The sequence below is a fragment of the Phalacrocorax carbo genome, chromosome 8 (assembly GCF_963921805.1).
Source record: "Phalacrocorax carbo chromosome 8, bPhaCar2.1, whole genome shotgun sequence".
Lineage (NCBI taxonomy): Eukaryota > Metazoa > Chordata > Aves > Suliformes > Phalacrocoracidae > Phalacrocorax > Phalacrocorax carbo.
The window spans coordinates 9,418,820-9,443,144 of NC_087520.1; the positions used below are offsets into that span (position 1 = coordinate 9,418,820).

Here is a 24,325-nt window from a genome sequence, read left to right on the forward strand (position 1 = left end):
AAGCCAACTGTTTAACCAGCTAAACTTACCCCAGAAGGACAGCACTATGAAGAGGCTCATCCTCCTCATGCAAAAACCTCCTGAAGGCTACTGAGAAGCACTGCACCCCTTCAGCATGACTAAGATTGCAACATCGACTATAGGTTGTTTTCCTTGCCACCCATCTACCGCAGCGGTAGAACTAGCTTTCTTCCCACTACAATTTTTGCATATATTGAACCAGCCTGAATCTTCCCATCTGTTAGAACTAGAGGTTTTGAAGATTATTATTTCAAATAAGTTTAAGGTTTCAGAACAGGAACCAGAGCGCACTCTCCTACTCAGCCGTTAAAGCCTGCCTTGATTACTTTGATGTAACAACACTTGAAAGCTCCTATTCTTTGAAACTAATTTAAACACATTGAATTGTTGAAAGATTAAAAACCGCAGTCAGCTAATTACACTCACTCTCATCTCTTATTCAGCAAATGAATCACTTTTCATTACCACTTAGCTGAAGTACATGAATTTCTGCCTAATTAGAAATGTTGTAGATGGAGCATTAGCAAGGCTGGAGCGGGTCAGGATATCTTGCCTGCTTCATTTTTAATTCCTAACAGTAGAACCAGATAGGAAAGGCTTCAGATAAGAAGTCATTAAACAATTTTAAATTATTTATAAAAATTACTTTGCCCAAATTATAATTATTTTTTTTCCCAAATGCTCTCATAAATGTCAAATGGAATGAAAGGAAAAGCAGCCCAACATTGATTTTAATGAACATTTTAATGTTATGTATAACAGAACATGATGAATACAATGGAAACAAAGTTTTATCAATTTCATAATAAAAAAAGAAATCCAACATAAGAAAAGGGAGGCAATAAATTTCATACCTATAGTATAGTGCTCATTCTTAACAATATTCCCAGCTTGTGAATGTAACAATGTCTTTGTATTCCAGATCCTAGAATCATGATTCATGTGAACTTAAATGCAGAATTACAGAAGGAAAAACAAAACCCCCCAAAACCATAATTCATTCTTTTGTTTCCAGTAAATCAGTAAAATCTTTGACTGCTACAGGTTTCCTTTATTAATATATATTTTTTTTACTCCTCTATTGGATTCCACAGCTGCTAATGCCATATTTACACACACACAAAAAAATCAAAGGTTGTATAAAAGCTAAAATCCAATGGTGTTGGATTAGGTAGGGTTATAGACTTACATAACTTAAGTGTAATTCACCTTGTTATTTATTTCTAATGATGCAAAAAATAAATATTTTTGCCTTTTGACTGCTGCTGATGCCATAAACCAGTGGCTCCATCGGGATATTGGTGGCACAAAGGATGCTAACTGCCACTGCAAAAGTGGCATAAGAAAGTGCATTTTCTGGAGTTTTTCGGAAAGGAAACCTTCCAGCAGTCTTGGATAAAGCTTCTCCCAGACTTGCACTGGATATCAGTTATAACAATAGAAGGACGTTAAGATCCAAAAAAATTGGTTGATCACCAAATTGCTCAGAGGATTCTTACAATAAAAATTTGGGCAATATAGCAGTGTGGCTGGAACATTAGCAAAAGTATATATACATTCCAGGTCCCTTTGAATTAGCCATAATCACATACGTAAGCCATTTTTTGGACAAAAATATATATTCTTATAAAAAACTGATCATAGTACTTGAGTGACTTCAATTGTGGACTCAGTGGTAGTAAAAGGAATGATCCAATTATGCCAAAGTGGTCAGGGAGAAGGGGAAAAGAAAGTCAAACTCTTCAAGAAAAAAGAAAAGTATAAAATTAGATTCAAACATTTTTACCCAACCCCCATTCCAGTCTTCCATCAAGTCTCAAAGTTAAAATTGGTTCTTCTACGTAGGAAAGATTTTTTGATGGTCTCAATACAAATTATTTTGCAAAATCATCTAACATGCCTTCGAAGAGCCTTTCACCTCTCCAGAATTTGAATACTAGTTACATCAACATCTAGAAAATAGCTTTTGGTTCTTTATGTAGACACTTTAACTGACAAAAGGAAAAAAAAAAAACAACCAAAAGTATTGATCAGCGTTTTCCATCCCTTCCCCAGCTATATTTACGCAGCTAAAAATCCTTCATTCAGTCTGCTCATTTAATTTTTATTTCATTTTATTTATTTATTTTACAATCTTCATTTGCTAAAATTGGCAAAATTTGCAAAGGCATCTTGCTTGGGTTGTACAGTCCCAGGAGTCAGCGAGGTCATAGCGATATTGGGTACCCCCATTCCTATTGTGCCCGTCAAACCCATTCCTGTAGCTGGCACGCCCATGTTCATGTTTATTCCCATCATTCCCTGGTTCATCATAGGTGTGGGTGCCATGGAAGTCATTCCCATCGTACCTGACATCACACTGGGCATTCCCATCCCCACAGGAATGGGCCCTCCCATCAATGGGCTTGTCTGGGGTCGAACAGGCATCATGTTAGGCTGAGGATTGAGGTTCACGGCTGCAAAGTTTTGAGTCATGACATTCATAGGTTGTTGCATATCTGCAAAACAGAGAACAGGACACAAAAGACATTAATCGGAATCTGATGCTGAAGACGCTCACGTATTTTAAGAAACTTGTGGTAACTGCTGTGAACAAAAGATACAATGGCCAAAACTATAGCTATTTCACTTGTTTTCCTATTTTCTATGTGAAGCCTCAAAAACTTTTAGAAGTTTTAAATAGCATTTTATACTGATATATGCTAATATGCATATTCTAGAGAAATCTACAGATTAGGGAGCTTGAAATCAAAATTCAGCAATGGTGCAAACTCCACAGGAAGCACACGTGCAGATACCAGCCTCCTAGCACATTAGTCTCCATTTCAAAATACCACTTGTGTCAGAAGCATTGTAGTAGTTTAAGAAACAATTACGACTAAACATAGGAAAACAGCAACTGACAGAATACTCCATCTCAAGGACAACCTACTAAACACATACAGGGCTCAGCATGCATGCAAACCACTGCAATGATCACTTACTTTGTTGCTGCATCATGGTATTAAGTGATGGCTGCTGGGGTTTGGAAGGCTGCATCCCTGGTACTAAATTGTCCAAACTGATATTTACACTGGGATCTGACCAAGTTGAGGGTAGAGTTTTGCTTGTGTTCTTCTGGACCATCTCTGTGCTTGCATTATAAAGAGGGTTAGGCTTCGGCATCATAGTGTTCAAGCTTTGCAGAGGCTAAAAAAGAAAAGCTTGTTGGGTTCCACTTGAAACAATTTACTAATAGGTGTCTCGACTGAAAGACAGGCATTAATTTTTCTACAGAATACAACAAAAAGCCATTGAGGCTTTTAGCCATGAACTTCAGCTCTTCCAAAGCAGTGTTGCCATGTGCTGTTACACCATTAGAGTGTGTTAAAAGAGTATTTCGTAAGCCAAGCCCCCATATCAATATGTGGAATGACAGTGATCCTCTGTGGTCAAGTTTTGAGCTCAAACATACCGATTTTTTCCCTCATAACACCAAGCTGACCTGTTAAGGTTTCCAAACCCACTCTCTAGTGAAGCAGGCACTTGTGTGTTTTGGAGAACAGACCAGTCCTCACCTCCACCCACTTGAAACCTGTACCATTCTGTGGAGGATGCCTTTAAGGTTTAATGTATCACCAACCTTGTCGTTCCCATCAAAGGAGCAACACTCATAGAACAATGAAGATCAGCTTATAAAAGGAGGATTTTCAAGAAAATTTGACACCTTTTCTTTTTAGGAGGCTATGCAAACGTTTTTGGACAAAACTGTCTTACAAAATGCTGAACACAACATCTGAGCAACTAGGTATGGACTCCAGGAGTGGAACGGATTAATTGTCAAAATTGTGATTACGGAGAAGATTGATTGAGGAAGGTCATTAGCAAATTGTACAAATAGCAGCATACCTGTGACCTTGACATGGGTAAACTGACACCCACAGCGTTGGAGCTCATCATAGAGAAATTCATGCTTTGAGAAGAGGTCATGGTTGTCTGAGAGGGGCCCATCAAATCAAAAAGATCAGTAGAATTTGAAGCAGTTGGAGGCTGGCCAGAAGCTGGCTGTGAGCTACTGAAGAGCTCTATAGCTGGCTGCTGTGCTGTGCTGCTGAAGAGGTCTCCAGATGAAGCACTGGGACAAGGAGAAGCTTGGTTGAAGGCACTCCAGTCACCAAAGTCTCCATTTCCACTTGTTGCTGTACCTGCAGGAAAGGCAACAGTGCAGGAGGAAGGCAGGCAGAAGACTTAGAGAAAGACACTGAGCAAATGCCATAGTCCATGAACTGAAACAAATGAGAGCTGATCTGTGTCCGTCCAGATTAACATCTGCAGGTAGAACCTCCATCTGGACATCATTCCCTCTCATGAATATTCCAACAATTTTAACAAGGTAGCGAAGTAAATATGAAAAACGCATATACAGTAAGAAGGATGTTTGATAATGTCACCTGTGGATGTGAGACATGCAGGGACAGGTTTTCTTTAGTTGAAATATGACCAAAAGGTAACTTAGGGGTAGATTGGAAGCTCTAGTCAAAACAACACCTAGAACTTTGATAATATTTATCAACTTTTTATCTCAGTGCTCTGGTATTTGCGGAGAGAACAGTTGTCAGAAATGAGCCACTCGATAAAGCAAAATCCATCATGATAAAAGAACTACTTTAAAATTTGTTTATATACAGTTAGTAGCTCTTTGTATAAAACAATGCTGAGGGGAATAAAAACCAGAACTTTGAAAGCAGGTTGCCAGGGAATTCTTATTTGAGGTGATATGGAATAATTTCTTCCCATCCCATGAAGTGCTCATGAAAAACCACATTAAGTTTTCTAAATTTGATTCCTGAACTAAATGCCTCAGCTTGAAGCAGAAATTCAATCTTGGATCTAAGAATTCTCTCAGCAGCAGCTTTGCTGAACTCTTAGTTCATCACTTAAACTTTGTTTCATTTCAATATACCAGGGCTTTTGTAGACAAGCATTTAAATCAAAGCACAGCAACTTACAGCTCTTTGTATCTCACTGTGAAGAGCCTAATAGTGTAAGCTGTTTGTAGACAACAGCAAGGGTACCTACTTCAGGAGCACAGATGTCCAGAGACACAAACCAGTGAACTGAGAATATGTCATAACCTTTGAGTCAAATGGGATGAGATGTTATCTCCCTCAAAACCATGTTTTTTCTATTAACAAGAAAAGGGTTACTTCAAAGGAGTGATGGAGGAAGAAAAGCTTACAAAAACATCTACAGGAGATGCTAAAAATAAAGCAACGCCATTTAAACAGCTCTCACTGTTACACAGTGAATCTTGCTCCAAGTTTGGGCCATTGTACAGGTCAGCTTTTTGATTATGTCACTGATACACTTTCAGTACTTAGTCACAAGCAATGTCATTGCCATATGAAATCAACTTTTAAGTTCTAATGACCAGTTAAATCATCCCTTGAATTTCTTTAGACGAGCAAATGAAGACAAGCACGTAAAGCTGGGGTAGATGAATCTAGTGCCAGTTGCCACTTCCTAACCTATACAATGGCTAGTTCTGTAACAGCCACCCACAGCAATTTTCTACAACTGTTTTCTACCCACTCAAAAGGTAACTGCAGCAGTCTTTTACACTCCATGTAAATATTTATCAGCACACACCTTCAACATTCAGTCATCCTCATCTTTACCAATACATTAGAATTTAAAGAACAGTAGGAGGGTAAATCTGTTCATAAAATGCAAGTATTGCTGACAACTTCAGTGCATGAAGTGGACAAATATTCATTAGCTTAGGGCCTTACTAGAACATGTGCTTTGATCTCCCTCACAAAGAGGGGCTATATAAGAATGTTTCAATTAGCATTACATATTAAAAATTAAAACCTACTTTAAATATTCCTGATAGATGAGTAAATGCTGAGTGAGCTGCTTCTGTGTTCAGACCTGTGCACTGAGCACCAATAATGGAAGTGGGGGTAAAAGGTATAAGGTTTTGCCCCTTCAGTAGAACTTCAAAGATGATTAATCAAGAAGGAAAAGATTTCTAGAGGGGCTTACGCTGTTCAGGAATGATTAATCATTTCACAGGACTCCTTGTCCCTTGCATAATGGTGATTGGAATAGATTAATCATGTTAATGCAGATAAAGGATTGTATCAATTTAGACTGTATTAACACACAAGTTATTTGCATAGTAGGCGGCTTTGTGTTTGCAAAACAACTTGGTTTTGACTATGAAAGCCTGGAAAAAAAAAGAGCAGCTCTTTCCTGCCATGCAAGTTAAAGGTGTATTAACTAATTCATGCCCAGCAGTTTTCCTAACACAGCAAAACAAAGGAAGAGCTTATAAACATGCTGACTAAAAGCTGGCTGGCAGGTAGGTTTGCTGATCAACCTCTTTGCTATTCTTTTCTCATTCTGGACTTAATCCTACACCCTTGCTGGGAACCCCCAGCCACAAACACCACTACTACCCAAATTAACTTCACCTAAGATAGCCAGCCAGCTCCCTCCACGCCATGTTTGTTTGCAGCGCTGTCCTGTCTGGGTAGCACTGTAGGCTCCCAAAAACACTTCGCCAGAAGGAAGTCGATTGCTTTTGGTGCAAATTCCCAGCATATTTTTTTTTCAGTCCAATTTTAAGGGAAACATTTTTCAGACACTGGCCATGTCTATATAACAGCTTGTACGTTTGCATACAAAATGATTGCACATGCACTGAGCCAACCGTACAGACACGCGACAGCTCTAAACTGTGCTGCGCAACCAGGCAAGGGCAAAACTGAGCGCTGTCCCAGCAAGCATTACTAAAGTCTTGCTCTTGTGATTGGCAGGGACTTGTTCATGCCTCGCTTAAGTAGGAACTAGGTATCTTTTATTTAATAGGCTTCTCCTAAAAGGGAAAAAGACTGTAACAAATTGTTATTTAGCCAAGCTAAAATAAAGTGCTGGTCAGCTTCATCCCACAAGTGCATATATGCAACTTCAAAAGCCATCAGTGAGGTTGTAGTGGGTACAAAAGACATCATGTGACTGACTCCCCCTCTAATGTACAAGGCCTTCCAATAGTAACCCAGACATCCTTGGAAGCTTTGGAAGCCCTGTCTCAGGCTCCCCTCATTACGCCATCTGACAAGGCCAATGCAATTACGTCTCTCTAAACAATTACAAACTTTTTTTAAAACCTTAGGAGACAGGTGGGAGCTGAGGACATCTTTAGGGACTCATTTTTCTAGCACAGGTGGGATGCTATTTTCCATTGAACAAGATCCCACCTTTCGGTTTTGTTCAACTTAACCATTTAATTTATTGTTCTGCCCATATTATTAAAGCTTTTAAGACCAACCTGAGTCCTCGCGTACAACCAGAAACTATAAACAGCAGCATAAAACCCTTCTAACAACTTTCCAATTCACAGCATTACCACAAGCAAGCAAACCAGACTATCAAGCACTTCATGCAAGTCTTTTTATCCCACCAGGGCAGCTAACTTTTTTCTTTTTTTTTTTATAATTAATACCTACCTGTATCTGAAAAGCTTGCAAACTGTTCAAGGATTTACAAAATGAATGCTTTTTATTGCAAATTTAATAGTTGAATAACCTTACATAGAACACTGGGAAGACTATGATGATTAATAAACTGAATGGTCTTGCCACTACAGCCAGTTTTCCAGTCATTTTGGAAACAAATACTGTCATCCTGAAGCATTCATCACTCTAGAACTCCAATCAGAATACCCCTTGCCCACAACTGCAGAGGTGGGATGCTCTGGGCTCTTTTTTGAACTGTGTGATGAGCGCTCTTCAGCCAGCATTTAGACCCACACTTGTTTATTTCAGGCTTTTACTTTCCCACTCCAGAAGTCACATCTTGTTTCAGTGCATTTGAAAATTAGAGCTACGTTTTAAGCCTTATTATATTCTTATATTATTAGACGGACAGGGATATATTTATAATTCCTACTAACATTTTTCTGAAATAAAGTTCATTAAAAGTTTCAGGTCCAATGAGACACGTGTTGTGCCAGACAGCAGCTGCCTTCCTTACTCAATATAGCACTTGTGGTTCACTAAGAAAAACACAAACAAACAAACAAGCCAACCCACCCACACATAACAAAACCACAGTTTGCCCTGGAAAGGGAAGTGACTTTCAATAATGCCATGTGGCATCTCTTCCCCTTTTTCTGCCTTTAAACAGCTTTTCAATTTCAATCTGTAAATTAATCCTACCTTGAGATGATGGGAAACTTGCTGAAGCAGCAGCTGAACTAAAATCAGCAAATCCTCCAAACGGGTCAGTTGATCCACCTAGAAACAGAAGGGAGCCAACTGCTGTTACAGGATTGTGCAAAGATCCATTGCAACAACTGCGTGAGGGATTCAGGAAGAGAAGCTTTTCTGTATATGGCAAGATGGATTTATTGATTCTGCTCCCTAAGTTGGCACTGGTTTTGCTGTTCGTCACCATACCATATTTATACAGACCTGAACAACAATAAACTGGCTTATTTCCAACTGCCTTGCAGAACTTGCAATTTTGTCTTCCTAGGGAAGAACTAAAAAGACACAAGTCTTTGCTATCTCTAAATTTATTTTTAGAGAGATTAAAAGGTTAGCAAGGTTTTAACTAGTGAGGGATGCTACTAGTTTGGCAGTTTGGAAAATTAAACCTTTGGAAGTGTAATATGTAAAAAGCCAAACATTCTTAATGTAAAAAATTAAGTTTATTATGCTTACTATGAAAAATTCCATGTTGCCTTATATTTAGTGTTCGTGTTACTTAAAACATTGAATGATTCTGCAGTGATCTTGAATTGGGATTTCAAGGACAGAGCTTGCATTTGTGTTCATTTTTTTATGAGTTTGCTTCCTTTCTACAGCAGGAACATTAAGTTTCTCAACCAGACGTTTGTATACAGCACATAAATTATTAACTTCTGAATACAGCATAGTAACAATTTTTCACTGAAAAAGTAGAGCCAAGATGTAAAAACAGAAGAAAGATATAAGAACCATACTGGAATGCTAGTTTTGGTTTATTTTTCCCCAAATAAATAAAAGACCAGTTTACAAAAAAAAAATCAACAAATTTTCCTTGCTATCGCTTTTAGGTAGGTATTCCACTGACCTGAGAAAGCTAAGAAGTTGACCTTATTTGTTTGTCCTCAAAGATTTCACCTCCAAGCAGTCCCACCCTTAGAAGAAGCTGCAGCAGTTCAATTATTTTGCTTTTAGTGTTATGCATACATTATATAGGTTACATCACAGCTGCTTAGCCTGCAGTGCTTAGAAACTAGCCAGGTGGGACTGGAACATCTGTGCTGCACTCAAACACCACCAGGGACAGCTTCCAACATCTGGTGCCATTTCTGAATTGTCTTATCGCTGCAAGACATTCTGCCCCATCTGCTGCTCTCAACTGGGTTAATTAAACTAGAACCATCTCCTTTTTAATAAATGGCTAGCAGTAATAAAAGGAACCATTCACTTTCTAATACATGTGTACTTGTATTTCTTTTTAATGTTATTTTACTGTAGACATTGCCAGGAAGGCGACTGTTCTTCCAAGGGGAAATGTCTTTTCTTGCTGAGTGTGTAGCATATGATACAAGACATGAGAAGGGAATGCAAGGATGGTCTCTTTGAATTTTCAGAAATATAGCTCTACTGAAATCCTTTTACTGCCTTTTCAAGAGGGAGAAGATTTCACACAAAGTTAAGAAAATTCTTCAACACAAGCTGAAGTGATCTAATAAGCATCTTGCATATGTTTGTGTACAAGTTTTATACTGACTACAACCTGAAATGAAAAAGGGTAAAATGACCCAGTGAAATATCAAGCTGAAACACATGTTCTGATCATCTTTACTCTGCCTACTGCAATGAACACTGTCAAATAATTTTTTTCATCGCATGTGTCCTTACAGAGTTCAGAACAGGTTAATAATTTGAGGGTTTATATCAGAATGAGCACCCCAGATGACACTCTTGACCACATCCTCGAGAGAAAAACAAACCCAGTGCTCTTATGCTACACCTATTATCCCTGGGCTGTTTGACAGAGTATCTAGGGGTTAATTTAATTTTAAAACAAACCCAAAATAATACTGTAACATTTTTAGTCAAGTCAATTTTTCTTCCACCTCTATTGCCTGTCTTCTAATGAAACAGTTCAAGAGACGGCAGAGCTTCAGCTGAATGCAGTAGCACTTTAGAGAAAGGTATCACCAGCCAAGACTAAAGTAACACCTCCAGTAACACCATAAAATTATTTCTAGCAGGTCTAACCATAGATTCTACATCTTCTCAAACAGATCGTTCCTTTACAGAAACCAACCATCCCCTTCACAGACAAATTGTGTTGCTCTAGCAATATGTAACCCCCAAGCCTCACCAACCTTCTTCCACATCTCTGCACCTGAAAATACATAGATAAGCAAATTCTGAGTTCCCTGAATTCACATGACTTCCCTGCCAGTTCCTTCACAGGACAGATCAAAGGCTGCATTTGACCCTTTCCCTGAGTCTTGCCTGACACTGGGAATGTTCCCACACCCTGTGCTGCAAGGAACAGTGGTCATAACAAGTGACCTGCACGTGAAGGACAGCGCTAATCTTCTCAACATGAGCTATCCTCAAAGATTCCCATGTGAGATCTGTCACTACAAATGAACCCTTTCCATCTGCCTTCGCAGGTCAGCAAAGAGGTTATTTAGCAGGACCAGCTGGTAATACGCCTCTTCTCAACACCATTTCTAAATGCTGCTTTGGGAAAAAGAAGAAAAAGGGCAAAAAGAAAAAAAGGCTTACTACAGAGCAAAGAACCAAACTGATGAAAGATTGAACTACACTGTAACACGGAAGCTGACATAGTTCTGTTTGAAATATGGGAAAGCTCAATTTGAAGTGGAAACATCTATTCTCAATGTGACTTTATTTTTATACATAATAAAAACATACACATATGTATATAAATAAAATAAAAAGGCTCTAACCTCTTTTCCCCTAAGAGGTGGATAGGAGAAGTTTCAGTATTGATTTGGGGTCTGATCCAGGATCTTAAAATTCCATGAAACTGTGGTAACTCCAATACACAATGAACACCTTTGTATATGAAGTTATTTTTTCATTTTATTAAAGCAAAATAAGTTGTTCCTTAAATTTGGTACAGTCTCATGTGATGTTACATTGTCTTTAAAACAAAGCCTGCAGCTGAGTATGTGTTGGCCCCAAGATACACACATATATTTCTACGAACACTGTGAATATGATCCCATATATAATAATAGAAATTGCTTATTTGTAAGGGAGAGAAGTCATAGGAAAGGTTTCTATCTGAAAAGGCACATGCTCACATTTTATTTGCTATTCAAAGTGATCATTAAACAAAAATTTTGCTCACAGTTAACTCTCTCCCAACTGCGGCATTAAACCACAAGTGCATGGAAGTCCCTTTTCTATTCCATGCTGGCCACAATCAAAACTGTCAATATTAAGAACCTGTAAGCACAATAACAAGTCTTCAAAGTTTTAGGTTTTGAAGAGCAAACCACCAAACCCCGGAACCCCTCTATCAATCCTGTATGCAATTTACTGAAATTTAACACACTCCTAAAAAGAAACAGCATTTTGAGAGCATAAGGGTAAGTCCATATGAAAGTTAATGGACTTAAAATTCAACCGCACATTTAGAAACTGAAGGGATGTGTTTCACAATTAATAATTTCACTTTTGGGTAGCAATTTCTTTTTGGTGTTAGGGTTGGGATCAACCAAGTGCCAAGACAAAGTAAGAAACATGTTCATCATATACTTTAGATAAGCTTATATGAAGATTGTCTATCTCCAAGCTGCCTAGCCTTTGAATTGCACCGTGAGAAATGCTTGGATGTGAATGGATTGCACTTGCTTTTAGAGTTAATTATAAATAACTGTTACAATCACAGTTTCTGACAGACATATCTGGCAGTTAATCTTTGTGCTGCTAACATTTTTTAGTCCCATACAATAGCACACACAGTACCTTGCTACAAAAGGTTCTTGGCAGCTCTAAATTTTTTTAGTATTAATGTCTCAATTTATCTACTATTTTATCTAGATAACAAACAGGCTTAGCCTCAGAAATGGTTCAAAATACGCATTAAGAAAATAAAACCAAAGCGTGCCTACCTGTTGAGACTGGCTGGCTAGTTCCATCAAACAACAGATCAACCAGGTCATTAGATGACTTGCTGCCAGAGGGAACAGAAGCCTGAAGAAGAAATCACACAACAGATCTCATCTCATGATGTCATCACTCATCTTAAATGACACTGAGAAGTTTTCTGGGTTTTTTGGGTGCTTTGTTTTGGAGATACGGCAGATTTGTCTTTGACACCAACAATCACTGGAACCTGGCCAAATTTCAAATCAAGCAGTGAACGGCTCAGGTTTTTTTCTGATAACTGAAGAACTTGATAACTTGTCAATAAGTGTGCAGGTTTAGAGAATCCTTCACACTTCAGGCCAAGGTTTTATCTTTGCTGTAAGATAATGATGGTAATGACTACATTTAAAAAATTCTACACCTTAATGCAATCACACAAAAAGGCATTCTGTAATTAAACTGTTCCCCTGCCTTTGAAAACCCCAATTAAACATTTTTGATAAAACAGTTCCCTTGAAGCTGCATAACAAAAATTCTACCCTGAACTAGAAATTGTCTCAGAGGTTAGAAGAAAACTGTTTCCAAAGTCATGCTTTATCGTGCTCTGCTGTCTCACCTTTGCTGTCGGCTGTGCAGTATGAGCAGCAATATTCTGTTCTGGACTTGCTTTATCCCCTGTATAATGTGCTGCTGCTCCCAAGTCAATGGTTTTTGAAGGATTTGCTGTGCGTTTGTGTCTGGTGGTGGTAGTTTCTGTAGCTTGTGTTATATGAATGTGTTTTGTTGTCACAGTCTCCTCTTCATCTTTAAATTCGGCTTTGGGAGATTTACCTCGTCTTGATTTTTCCTCATCACTGTCACTAGAAAAACAAGAGTGATAGAATACCATTCGTCACGGACGACTCAGTTCCTTAAGTGGACATTTGGCTTAAGCCACAAGAGTTTTGGTTACTGTAGTTCCTCGTAGTAATGGTTCATAATAAAAATACTGCTTCCTCCTACATTTGAGAAAGGAAATGTTTTACCCTTACATAATGCATCTACACAACACCGCATTGCCTCTATTGTACGAAAAGTGATGAAGAAAAGCAAGTTGTTTTGTTAAACATGAACTGCAAATCCATGGCAAAGGATAATAGGAAATCAGTGTTTAAATCCAGCCCATTTAATTACCTTCTGACAGGAATTCCCACACACAGTATATAACTCTTCAGCAACAGAAAGCTGGCAGGTCTGCACAGTACTTACACCAACAGCAGTGAACCAAATACAGGTGCTGCCTTTCAGATTTCAAGAATTCCATTCCTATTTAAACTCATGTCCCTTTCCAGAGAAACAGGCTTTTATATTCTTTAAAATGTTTGTGGAAAAAGAATGTTTACAGAAATATGCAATGCAATGATACTAGTCATTTTCTATCAGAGAACACACATTTATTCTTAAAATGTAAAAGAACAGAAGTGTCACCATTTTAGGTGAAAACTTTTTAGATGTCACTGCATAATAGTTGTTTGAGCTATTACATTTTCTACTTTCATATTTTAAGTCTTTCACAAACAAACCAATTGCCCCCCACCAAGAGTCATGTTGCCCGTTATCACTGAGGTAAGATTTGTACATAATAGTGAAAATTGCCGTAGAGAAAGCTTAAATATATTGAAATGTATTTTGAAATAGTAATTCCCTTAGCAACATAGTGGAAAGTGGAAGGTTTTAATATTTTAATAATGCATTAGAATACTAAAACTGCAAAATTTAAGAAAGGCTGCCCCTTTGTCAGTGGGAATATGACAGTAACTACAATATACTCTGGAGGGTAGCCTTTGTTTTCTGTTAACAATAGTGTGCTTTCTGGAATACATTGCACATGTCATTTCCTCTATGCATATTACCTACTCACCACTGGGGATGGCTCAATTCATTAACATCAATGAATATAAATGCTCACTCCCTTTTTAAATTTTTTATTTTTAAAAGACAAATATCATAGCTGCTAGCCAGCCTAGTGACTACCGGCATTTGCTTGAGTCAGCCTTACACAGACAAGAGAGCTCAAACTGCATTGTCCTTCCAAGGCACTTCAACCTGACCTGCAACCACAGGCCTGGTGTTCCAGTTCTGGATTTCTGCTGACAGCCTACCTACGTGCACAAATGCATCACAGCAGACCACTGACCGCGTTGTCATTTGTGTCATCCGGATTTTAATACAAGCCCCTAGAGAAGACTCGTCTGCACATGAGCATGGCACACGTGGTACATCCATCCTAAACGCCTCCGAGGAGTCTGGATGATGCTGCCTTTCAGAGGCGTGTTGAAAGTATCTAGGAGCAGGACAATCACAAACTAAGGCTCAGCATCTTAAAACCTGCTGCAGCGTACTGCTCGCCATCACTACAGAGTCTGCCTAGTCCATGTCCGTGTTCTGTGGGTTGAGGAAGTGATTGACAGCTGTCTAAGTCTGATCAATGGAGCTACTGCTACAGAACTAGTAGCAATTAATCTCACTAATGTAAGAATGAAAAAAGCGAGTCTTTGGTGATTTACAGCAAAATAAATGTCTAAATAATTTTGAGAAAAATTAAACATATATGCCAGGAAGCAGGACAATTATTACAATACTCAATTTTCTGTGACAACCTGTACTGCTTCCAAACTGTCTCAGGAGATCTGGGGTTTTTTGTTATTTTTCTTTAATGGTCACATTAACAAAAAAAGGAAGAAGAAACATTACAGATTAATGTTCCCTTTAAGTGTGCTTACTGTGCTCAGAATGTAAAAATTGCAGTGCTTCATCTGAGAACTGCAGAATGAACTTAAAAATAAAAATTACAGCTAGCATTGTACCAAATAATTAAAAGTAACTTCTGCAGAAGTAGTGCATGGTTGCAACTTCCAGGAACCAAAGTATGGATACACGTTCTTTTTCTTTGCCTTGAGGTTTCTGTGGTATAGTAGGTTGGTTTTTTTTTTTCCCAACATTCTTTAAGGCAATAAAATGGTTTACTGATAGTTTAAGACTATCTGAATGAATTATACCCCTACTACAGAAGTAATTCCTTACATGGAAGTTGCCTTTAAAACATGACTGTTGCATCCTTTTATTTAGTACTTGAAGTTTTGCTTCTTTTCCATTGTTACTTGCATCAACCTTTCCGAATACTGGAGAAACAAGGACAGAGTTTAAGAATTCTTATGAAAAAAAGTGTAATGTTTCAGAAAAACCTCTGCCTCTCTGCAGGGAATTTAGAAAGTAAAACTTCAGCATACAAGGCTAGACTCAGGGCAGCAATTGGTTTATTTGCTGAAGACCTACGAACTAACAAGCACTATGACAGAAAACAGGAGGTTTTCCCACCTCATGGGGTATTGTTTCTGGTCTTCTCTACTTCCAAGGCGATATATTACCGGAAAAAAGAAACCAATTCCCCCACAGCAGTACTAACATTTTTCTTCTGCAGAATAAGGAGCAGACCAGGCTTCTCCAGAGTGAGCTGTGTGAACTGCAGTTTCACTGAAATCTACTGTCAGCTCAAGCCAGCTATATCTCAGGTTAATTTCTTAGTTACTTCAAGCATTTTTTTTCCTTCTATGCAAGCTACAAGCTTTGCAAGTAGAGTCAGAAATCCAGAAGTTTGGCCAAGTTCTTCTGGTGTGCATGCTGGAGGTAAAGACTCATCCAAATCCCATTAACTACTGTGAAATGTATCAAGCACAAAGAATACATGTAAAGCCAATAGAGGCCTTAAGTCACAGTACTGAAGTAATAATGATTTATAAAGCTATTAGGATTGAAACAATAGAACATACAACAGCAGATTTGCCAGCTGAGCAAGTATCACCATTTAGTCACTTTTCCAAGGAAAATTACAACTTAATTCAATATCGTTATATAGCAGCAGGCTACAAATGAACGAGCAAATTTTTGCAAGGCTTCTTTGTTTTTAGAAAAAAGTTTGCTGAAGTGTGAAAACACAGAAATTCATGGATCTCATGAAGCATTTACAAGAGACTTAAGTTGTTGTAGGCTTAAGTCATACGATAACTAAAATTTCATGTTTCTATTCAGTTTCAATATTTAAGTTCATAGAGAAAATAGTATTCTGTTAATATAACATGAATTAATTTGTATTTACAGTATCTTTAAGTATAGATAGACAGACATTCTATAACCTTGAGTTCAATCTTTTTAGATCCTTTGATGCCTTCTGTAGAAAGAAATCACTTCATTTCAATATACTGATAAAATAACCTTCCAAAAGGAAGTTTCAGGCTGGTAGCCGAAGCAACATTAGTGAAGCCATGCTGCTGCAACTTGGATTCATCTTTACGGCAGGATAACCAGCAACTACCAAATTGTTTTTGCTGATGTACGCCCCCCCAAAAAAATCTTCCTTTTTTTTCAAGTTCTGGGTTTATTACTTTCATAAGTTTCAAGACAATACCACACCTGACATTTACAAAAAAAAAAAAACCACCCAGAAGAAAAGTAACAAAGGGACAAGGGTTACAAGACCAAAACAAAAATGAAAGATGTAGTGTTAGCCACAGAAAAGATGAATGTAACTTGGGGAAGAGATGTACAGTGGAGAAGTCCTCAAAATAAGCTGCTTTTTATAAAGATTAGACTGCAGAAAGGACTGTCTGGAACACTGGAAGGTGCAACACTTTGTGTCAGCAAAAGCAAGACACCGGGAGCCATTCAGAAATAAAGTAAAGGAAGTTAAGATAAAAAATGTTTACTGTACCTCCTCTACATGAAGTGTGGATAGCAAGCTTTACAGATGTCATGTGACAAGTTGCTTTTTAAAGCTAAGTACAGAAAATCACACAGCAATATACCATTGTTAAATTTTAAATGTTTACTTTTCTTCTGATCCCTCCTTTGTAGTCTATTGATAGTAAGTTCTGAGAGGGAACCCTGATGTGTGCAAAGAATACCAGTTTTATGATTTATTAATGCCTTTGCAAGAGGACCATATTGCCTTTTTCTCAGCAATGCTACCATTAGATTTGTCTCAGTGCAAAATTGCTTGAATTTTCAAACATGCACAAGTATGTGCACGTGCATGTGTACTTTTATACGCTCATATGTGTGAACACTTCTGAAGATATTCCTGTAAAAATATTAATCAAACCTCAGTGCAAATTTGAATTTTAAGTTGTTTCCCCAAAGGGAATTACTTCAACATACTTAAGCACTATCTCTACAGCAATTTCAGAATCTGTTAAGTACAAATTTGATCTCCAGATAATAAAATTCAATGCCCCTGTTGAAGTGTGGCATATTTAAAGTTCTTTCTGCAGGCAAAGCTGGGTAGGTTTTTTTCCTTGCTGGAAAAATTTAATGGCCAGATGTAGAATACAAGTTTCTTGAGAAGGTTCAACTGAATTTTTTTTTCTTTTTTGAAATAGTGAAATAATTTGCCTGAAGTCTGTTCTTCCCGAGATCAGCCCTGGGAAGAACTACTGTGTCAAGGCAGGTCTACGCAATTTTACATCTTACTCCTCTTTGGTACTTCAGCATTCAGAACAACTGTAGCATTAAATGGCAGCCTCCAGTATACTGGTGCGACAAAGACCACTGAATTGCTGTGACAAGGAAAAGCTTAGAAATTTCAGCCAAATTCCGTGCTTTGCTAGCAGCTATCTAAGCTAGGGGCAGTAATGGAAGGCAGCCATGAGCAGTTAACTATTGACAGCTACATTATCCCCCAAGGCCAGTAAGAACTGCATAAGAAGTCCAGGAAGCAGGTATTGAACCCAAACATGCTTCCATACAGACAAAAAGAATGGCGGAGTATTGTAACTAATAAGTAGCAATGTCAAAAAGGTTTATAACAGCAATTTCACAGACTAAAAGAACATTAAAATAACTAGTACCTGCACCTTTCTGGAGAGTCTTCTCTATCTTTCCTTCGGAACTTGCTGATGGTATCATCAATCGTGCTTCCAATTTTGTCACTTAGCTCACCTAACTTATCGCTGAATGGAAAGGCTGGTTTTTTATCCCATTCTTCATCCCATTTTGACTTGGGCTCAGGATCATATCTTTCACCTGTGTAAGGCATTAAGATAAGAAACACTAAAGGTAACAGGAAAAAGAGTAAATGTCTGTGGTCTTTCTGGAATCACTCTCAAGCCCCCTGCCCTACATACGTAAACCTTACAAGTTTTCAAAGCAAACTGAAAGCTCCCACAGTGCTGAATCAACACTATTACAGCAAGGCACAGCATGTAATGCCAATCATTAAGTGGCAGGAATGCAGATTCAAAGACTTTTGTTTATGACAACGACAAAATCCTAATGCATTGCACAGCACAGCACATCAGGACGCTGTTGGACTCTGCTGGAGAAGCAAAAGAGGCACAGTCAACCCTGGCTGCATAAGCAGCTTATCAGAAGTGGGACATGCTAGTTTTGTAACAGTCACTTAATGCATGATATTCCATTCTTGGCCAAGCTGTGTTCTCAGAGGTAAATCAATTTTTTTTTAATACATTGCCATTCATAAGCACATAAAAGCACAGTACCAAAATACTGAAAGATACAAGTGTGCAATGCATGATAACTTTCTGTTCTTTTCTTTCCACACTCAGTGATTAAAAAACCTTTTAAAGAGATAAAAAAGGAAGAGGTAAGTAAAGCAAGTCACCCTTTCAGCAGTAACTGAGTACCTGAACATCTTTACTGAACACTTATCAAGAAATCAAAAACATTTTTTTTTCTAATCAAGTATTCAAGACCTCCATACTGGTATCTTAGCTTACAAACAGCTGATAGTTTTACTTAAAAGTACATTTGCTGTACAATCTCATTAAGAAAGTTTAAAAAACTTAAGCCTGGGTTTATTTATACACACCCAGCCATCTCGAGTTTAATTTAAAAAAAAAAAACCACACACACAAAACCAAACCCACACCACTTACATTTTCACAACAACTTAAATGTCAGAAGCATGGCACACTACCTTGTATTGTGATCTTATATCAGGCCTTCTGCTGAACATATAGGTATACAAAACAGCCCAATATAGCTCAGTTTCTGGACAATACTTAGACAAACATTTTCTATTTTGGGCCATCACACACATGAAACAAGGCTTTTTTTGTACTATTGAAAAATGAACCACTAGGTAAATTTTTTCCTTAGGCTGAGTAAAATTGAGCAGCAGAAAGGAAGAATGGTGAAAAATTCATTACTTCAAGTTACATACAAATTATATCGTAGCTCAGGTTATGTTCAAGATGTATTCAATTAAGCAATTTTTAATAGAAAGAATGATGGATTCCAGCACTAGAAGGTGCAAAATTTGTGTTCTATGCATCCAATACATACCAGAGGATGTATATTCTCACTGAAGTAGTAAGTGCAAGTCTCCAGTGATACTTGTTTAGATCCATAAAGGACTGACAAACTTTCAAAGTGGAGAACCTGTTACAAATCATGAGATACTCAGCAAGATCTTTATCACTGAAAAAAGAATTACTAAGAAATGTACTACTGTTAAATTTTGCAAGAGAATGAAATAGCCTTATTTCAGTTTATGTCAGGCTCTCAAGCATTTTAATGTAGATTCCATTAGATGGTTTCCTTGTGCGATAGGAATTTTAAAATAAATAAAAAAGCTCCGAGAGCTTGGTATTTTCAGGACAAAAAGAACTAAGGAAAACTCTGAAAATTCAAGCATTTTATATTTAAATAAGTAGAATCTTTTAGATTAGAAGTCTGACCTGGGATAAATTTTGCTGTCTGCTGCTAGAAAGATTTTTTTTTTTAACTTTACTCAATAAATGAAGGGATAATTAAAAAACTTTACCATAAAAATGAAATACAAGACAAAAGAGATAGCCCTTTAAATTCAAAAATGTCAATGATAACTAAAGAGCATATGGAAAAATACTTCTACCCAGCATACAGGGATAGATCACGACTCTTTACAGAGCAAGTCAAAAGATAAGCTCAGTGAAAGAGCAGAGGGACATGCACTTAAAGCACAAATGCAGTGACTCATAAGTATTCCTAAAAAGAGAATCACCACAATTCCAAGCAGGTAGCAACAGCCTAGAAGAATATAATAAAACAAGGCAGATCCTGCCATGGAGATAGACTTTCAGCTACCCTGCACATGAGGAAAAGGGAGAACAGAGGAACACAGAGACACCTATCTAAAACAGAAAGGAGCAAATCAACATTTAAGGCTCACAGTGGTGTAAAAAACATACATAACACCGGGGAGGGACAGGCAAAGTTTAAGTCCTGCACAATTACTACTCAGATCTTATACCAAACCCTTCTCTTAAAGAAGACACTGACTCTAGCAAACTAGAGCCTTGTGCCATTGTGACTTGGGGACTCATCCCTTAATAAAAGCAGCCAAGGATTTACTCAGGCCAAAGAAAACACAGATAAACATCTCAGGACTGACAGCTAGATCATGGACAACACGCTGGGGTACATCAGACATAAAAGCCAGTTCAAGCTCAGATCCTTGCTACACATTATGGCAGGGCCTGGGGTGCAAGGAGGAAGCTGCACACTTGGACTTAAGAAGCCAAACACAGTACTGGTTGTGTGCCTTTATCTCATCAAGGCTGCCAGAGAAAACTGTCTCCTCTCTAAACAAAGACAAGCTGATGGCATTACATCCTCTAAGGCCAAGATCTTATGAACACACTATGCTGAAGATGCAAATAGTCTGACAGATCTCAACACACATGTGAACATCAGCTGCCTTAGCAAAATAGGTGAATGTACTTCCAGAAGCAAGGGTACATCGGACTACCTGTCAACAGCATTGAGATGTTTGGGTGTTTTTTATTTTTCTTTGTGGCTTTGTTTTTGTTTTGTGTATGTTTTTAAATAAAGGACCTTGGTGATGAAGGTCCTATTGCAAGTACCAGAGCCGTGCTGGATAGCGGACTGGCACCTTGTGCAATGATGGCTGAGATTCAGGATGGCTGAATGCTTTAATTTTCAGAATCTGATGGCAGGTTTTCTTGTTTTTTGTGAGGGAGCAGATGACCAAGTGATCCTTCACACACATCTTTTTTTAATATATAATATACATATTTTAAATATAACTTTTTCAATGAGACGTTTAGAACTTCCGTTCTGGTGTTAACTCTGACCTCTTCACTGGCAGCTGCTATTCCCTAGGATTTAGGGATGAACACTGGTGCACCGAGTTTCCAGCCTGCATACAGGTCTGCTGTGCAACCAACATCCAGCTGCAAGCTTAGTGCGTCTACACAAAGTAAATTTGCTGTTACCTCTTGGAGCCCTCCTCCAAAAAGCATGTGTACAATCCTAATCAAACAATATTTTAAAACACACAAACTGAGAAAGCAACAACTGCATTGGTAAACTCCTGACATAAGCTCCATCACTTACAAGGTACTTAGTGCATACATTCAAAATCAGATCTGACACACATCAGAATCCCTACAGATAATCCACAGATATCTTTCAAGTGTCCAAACAGTATTACTTGGGAAACCAAAAAGTTTAATGGCATATAATATCTACATGGCTTCACCCAAACAGTATTGCTGCCCTAAAAGCCCTAACCCAAATTAACCAATGGTTCTAAAGGAGATTGGCAGGAATCAGTGAAGCAATTTTTGTGCTGTGGTAGGAAGTATCACCACTTTTTTTTTTTTAATTAAAGACTAAGAAATTCTGGCTTACAAGGGCATTTATTTACCTACTTCTGCTACAGCAACATTCATTTCTTAATGAGATTCTGCCATGGATAAAACCAAGACAGGTAAGTTTTGGCTAAGCCAATGCATTAATGTCATTTGTATAAGTTTCTAGTTAGTTTATTATCTAAAAAAAGATTAAGTTAAAGATTTTTGAAATAAGTAATTAAAATTTGTATGTGGAAGAAAATGTGCAATATTATTTTAAAATAGTAATGCTAGCAGTTAAATACATATAAAGAAAAAGCATCTAAAGGAGCATCTTCGAAATTCTGTAAGTTATTTGCCTTATCTAAGCCAAACTGAGATTGTCAATCCTTGACGAAGAAAGCCTAGTACTCACTGTATCTGAACCCTCCAACACTCTCCGAAGAAACCCCAATGTATTTGTCTTTGTTCTTCTTTGCTTTCTTCCTCTCTTCCCGAAGTCGATCATCATCTTGAGCAAATTCAACCATTTCTTTTACCTTCTGACGTATGTTTATACCTTGGTCTTTGCCATTTTCATCTGTATAAGTAATGCAGGACAGAGACGATGGATGGAAGAAGGGGGGAAAGGGAAGAAAAAAAAAAAATCAGAGGCAGTAATACTGAACATCAAACTGATAAGAAAATTTGAATTTTCAACACAGCAGTCAGAGAAAGATCTTATGACCGCTCAGGTCCACTGCATTTGTTTAAAAGGGACCAAATATTTTGTTTCAACACAAATTTTCATCCTTAGATAAATGACAGTTTTCGCTGAATGGTGTATTTAGAAACATCTAACTGCTGCTGAAACACTGGAAAGATTAACAAAGACTGAGATAGAAATTATATTCTCCACTGGAACAATTTTAACCCTTCAAAATACAACCCCTTTTCCTCAGTCTTTTCAGTGCAGTTTTTGCAAGTTTAATTGCAAGAACTCAGTCTTATTACAAAACTGAATTTTTGAAAAATTGCTTTCAGTTGGGATGTACTACAAGCTAAACACGCTCCTTTCCCAGCCTTTTTCACATTCAAAACACACACTGGCCTTACTGCCTTTGCACTGTAAATATTATTTGGTGGGAGGAAAAAAACCCCAGCTTCAAACAGATGTGTGTGTTTTGGAGCTCTAACCTTTTCTTCCCATATGATTAAAGCTATTCCTTTACGGACACCACAGGGGACCAGTCTCTAGTGCATATTTTAATATAAACCCGAACACTCATGTTGTGTTGGTTCTGTTGTTATTAGCCAGTCTTTTCTGCAAGTTCTTGTCTTCACTAATTAATACTCTAGGGTCCCACGTCTTGGATTCCGCACTCTTCACACAACTGGCAACAGTCACATTCTAATTAGACTGGGGAAGCTTCTAAGCTGGTTCAGGTGACTGACAACTCCAACTACTGTTTTAATTTGCTTATAAGATTTTTCTATTGCTCACCTACAAAGTGGTAATTTTCCAGGGATCGCAAATCATAAATGTGTTCTCTGGCACTTGTAACAACACGCTCTGATCCATTCCTTATGAGGTAAGCTAGGAGCAGCAAAGACTATAAAAATACAAAGCACCTTATGATTGCATGAACAAAAGCTCTATCTTTTTTTTTTTAGAAAAAGCAATAGAAAACCAAACCTAACCCCCCTCCCCAAATTAGTAAGTAATAGGATTTTCTCCTTTTAAATAAATGCTTACTATATATGGGTTCGCATATAACAAACATTTGCCCCACATGAACCTTTGGCCCTTTAGAATATCAAAACTGTATTTGTCAAACTCTAATTTGTTATTACTAAATCACAAGTAGTCACCTTCATCAGCTACCGCTGATTTTAAAAGACAGCAGTAGCAATTTAAGAGAAAAAGTTAACCCTGTTTAATTAAGCATTTTCTTTTGCCTCTTTAGTCACAATTTTCCAATGTTTTTTGCCGAAAAGTAACTCCCACAGAAATTTAAGAAGCCTTCTGCATGATGCAGTGGATATACAAAACTGTATTTTGGAACAATTTTAAGCAAGCAACAAAACAAATGAAGTTTAAATAGTATTTTAATGGCTATTTTTCATGTTGAGGATTTCTATCTAGAAAAAAATTTATGCACTTTCTCCAAAGTAGTGCCTTTATCAGCTAAAGCTATCGTCATATTTTAACCTGACCAAACCTGATAAGCAATTCTAAGCAGTCTTTATAACATTAAGTAGTTATGTGTGATAGCATTAAATATTAATTTATATTGTACTTCAGGGAAAACAATTACTATGAATACAAAACATCAAGCACCTGTGAAAAGTACAAGCCATGCCTTAGAATTAATTCTGTCTTGTTACAATCCTGGCATCAAGAAAAACAAAATATAGGCTAGTCTAATTCAACAGTTCTAAAAAATGAGGTTATATTTGCATAATTCAGTGAACACTGAACACCACTGTAAGTGCAGCATGATATAATCTTAAGCAAAAAGTTTCTGTACCATGCTAATTAGCCACAGACAAGAAAAATGCAAATGATTTGTT

The 24,325-nt window shown here is 37.6% G+C and overlaps 1 protein-coding gene across 2 annotated transcripts in view; it reads right to left on the reverse strand.

Annotated features, from left to right (window-relative positions):
* Nucleotides 1–746: 746 nt before the first annotated feature.
* CLINT1 (clathrin interactor 1) overlaps nt 747–24,325 on the reverse strand; it is a 53,561-nt gene continuing 29,982 nt past the window's right edge. The window contains exons 4-12 of one of the 2 annotated variants that reach the window (XM_064458567.1): nt 23,256–23,364; nt 22,188–22,352; nt 18,023–18,197; nt 12,757–13,000; nt 12,164–12,245; nt 8,226–8,303; nt 3,910–4,205; nt 3,006–3,210; nt 747–2,519 (exon numbers count right to left, since the gene is read on the reverse strand). In XM_064458567.1, the coding sequence (XP_064314637.1) occupies nt 2,158–2,519; nt 3,006–3,210; nt 3,910–4,205; nt 8,226–8,303; nt 12,164–12,245; nt 12,757–13,000; nt 18,023–18,197; nt 22,188–22,352; nt 23,256–23,364 (1,716 nt within the window). In that variant the 3' untranslated portion in view covers nt 747–2,157. The remainder of the gene's footprint in view (nt 2,520–3,005; nt 3,211–3,909; nt 4,206–8,225; nt 8,304–12,163; nt 12,246–12,756; nt 13,001–18,022; nt 18,198–22,187; nt 22,353–23,255; nt 23,365–24,325) is intronic. The other variant, XM_064458566.1, reaches the window with a different exon arrangement.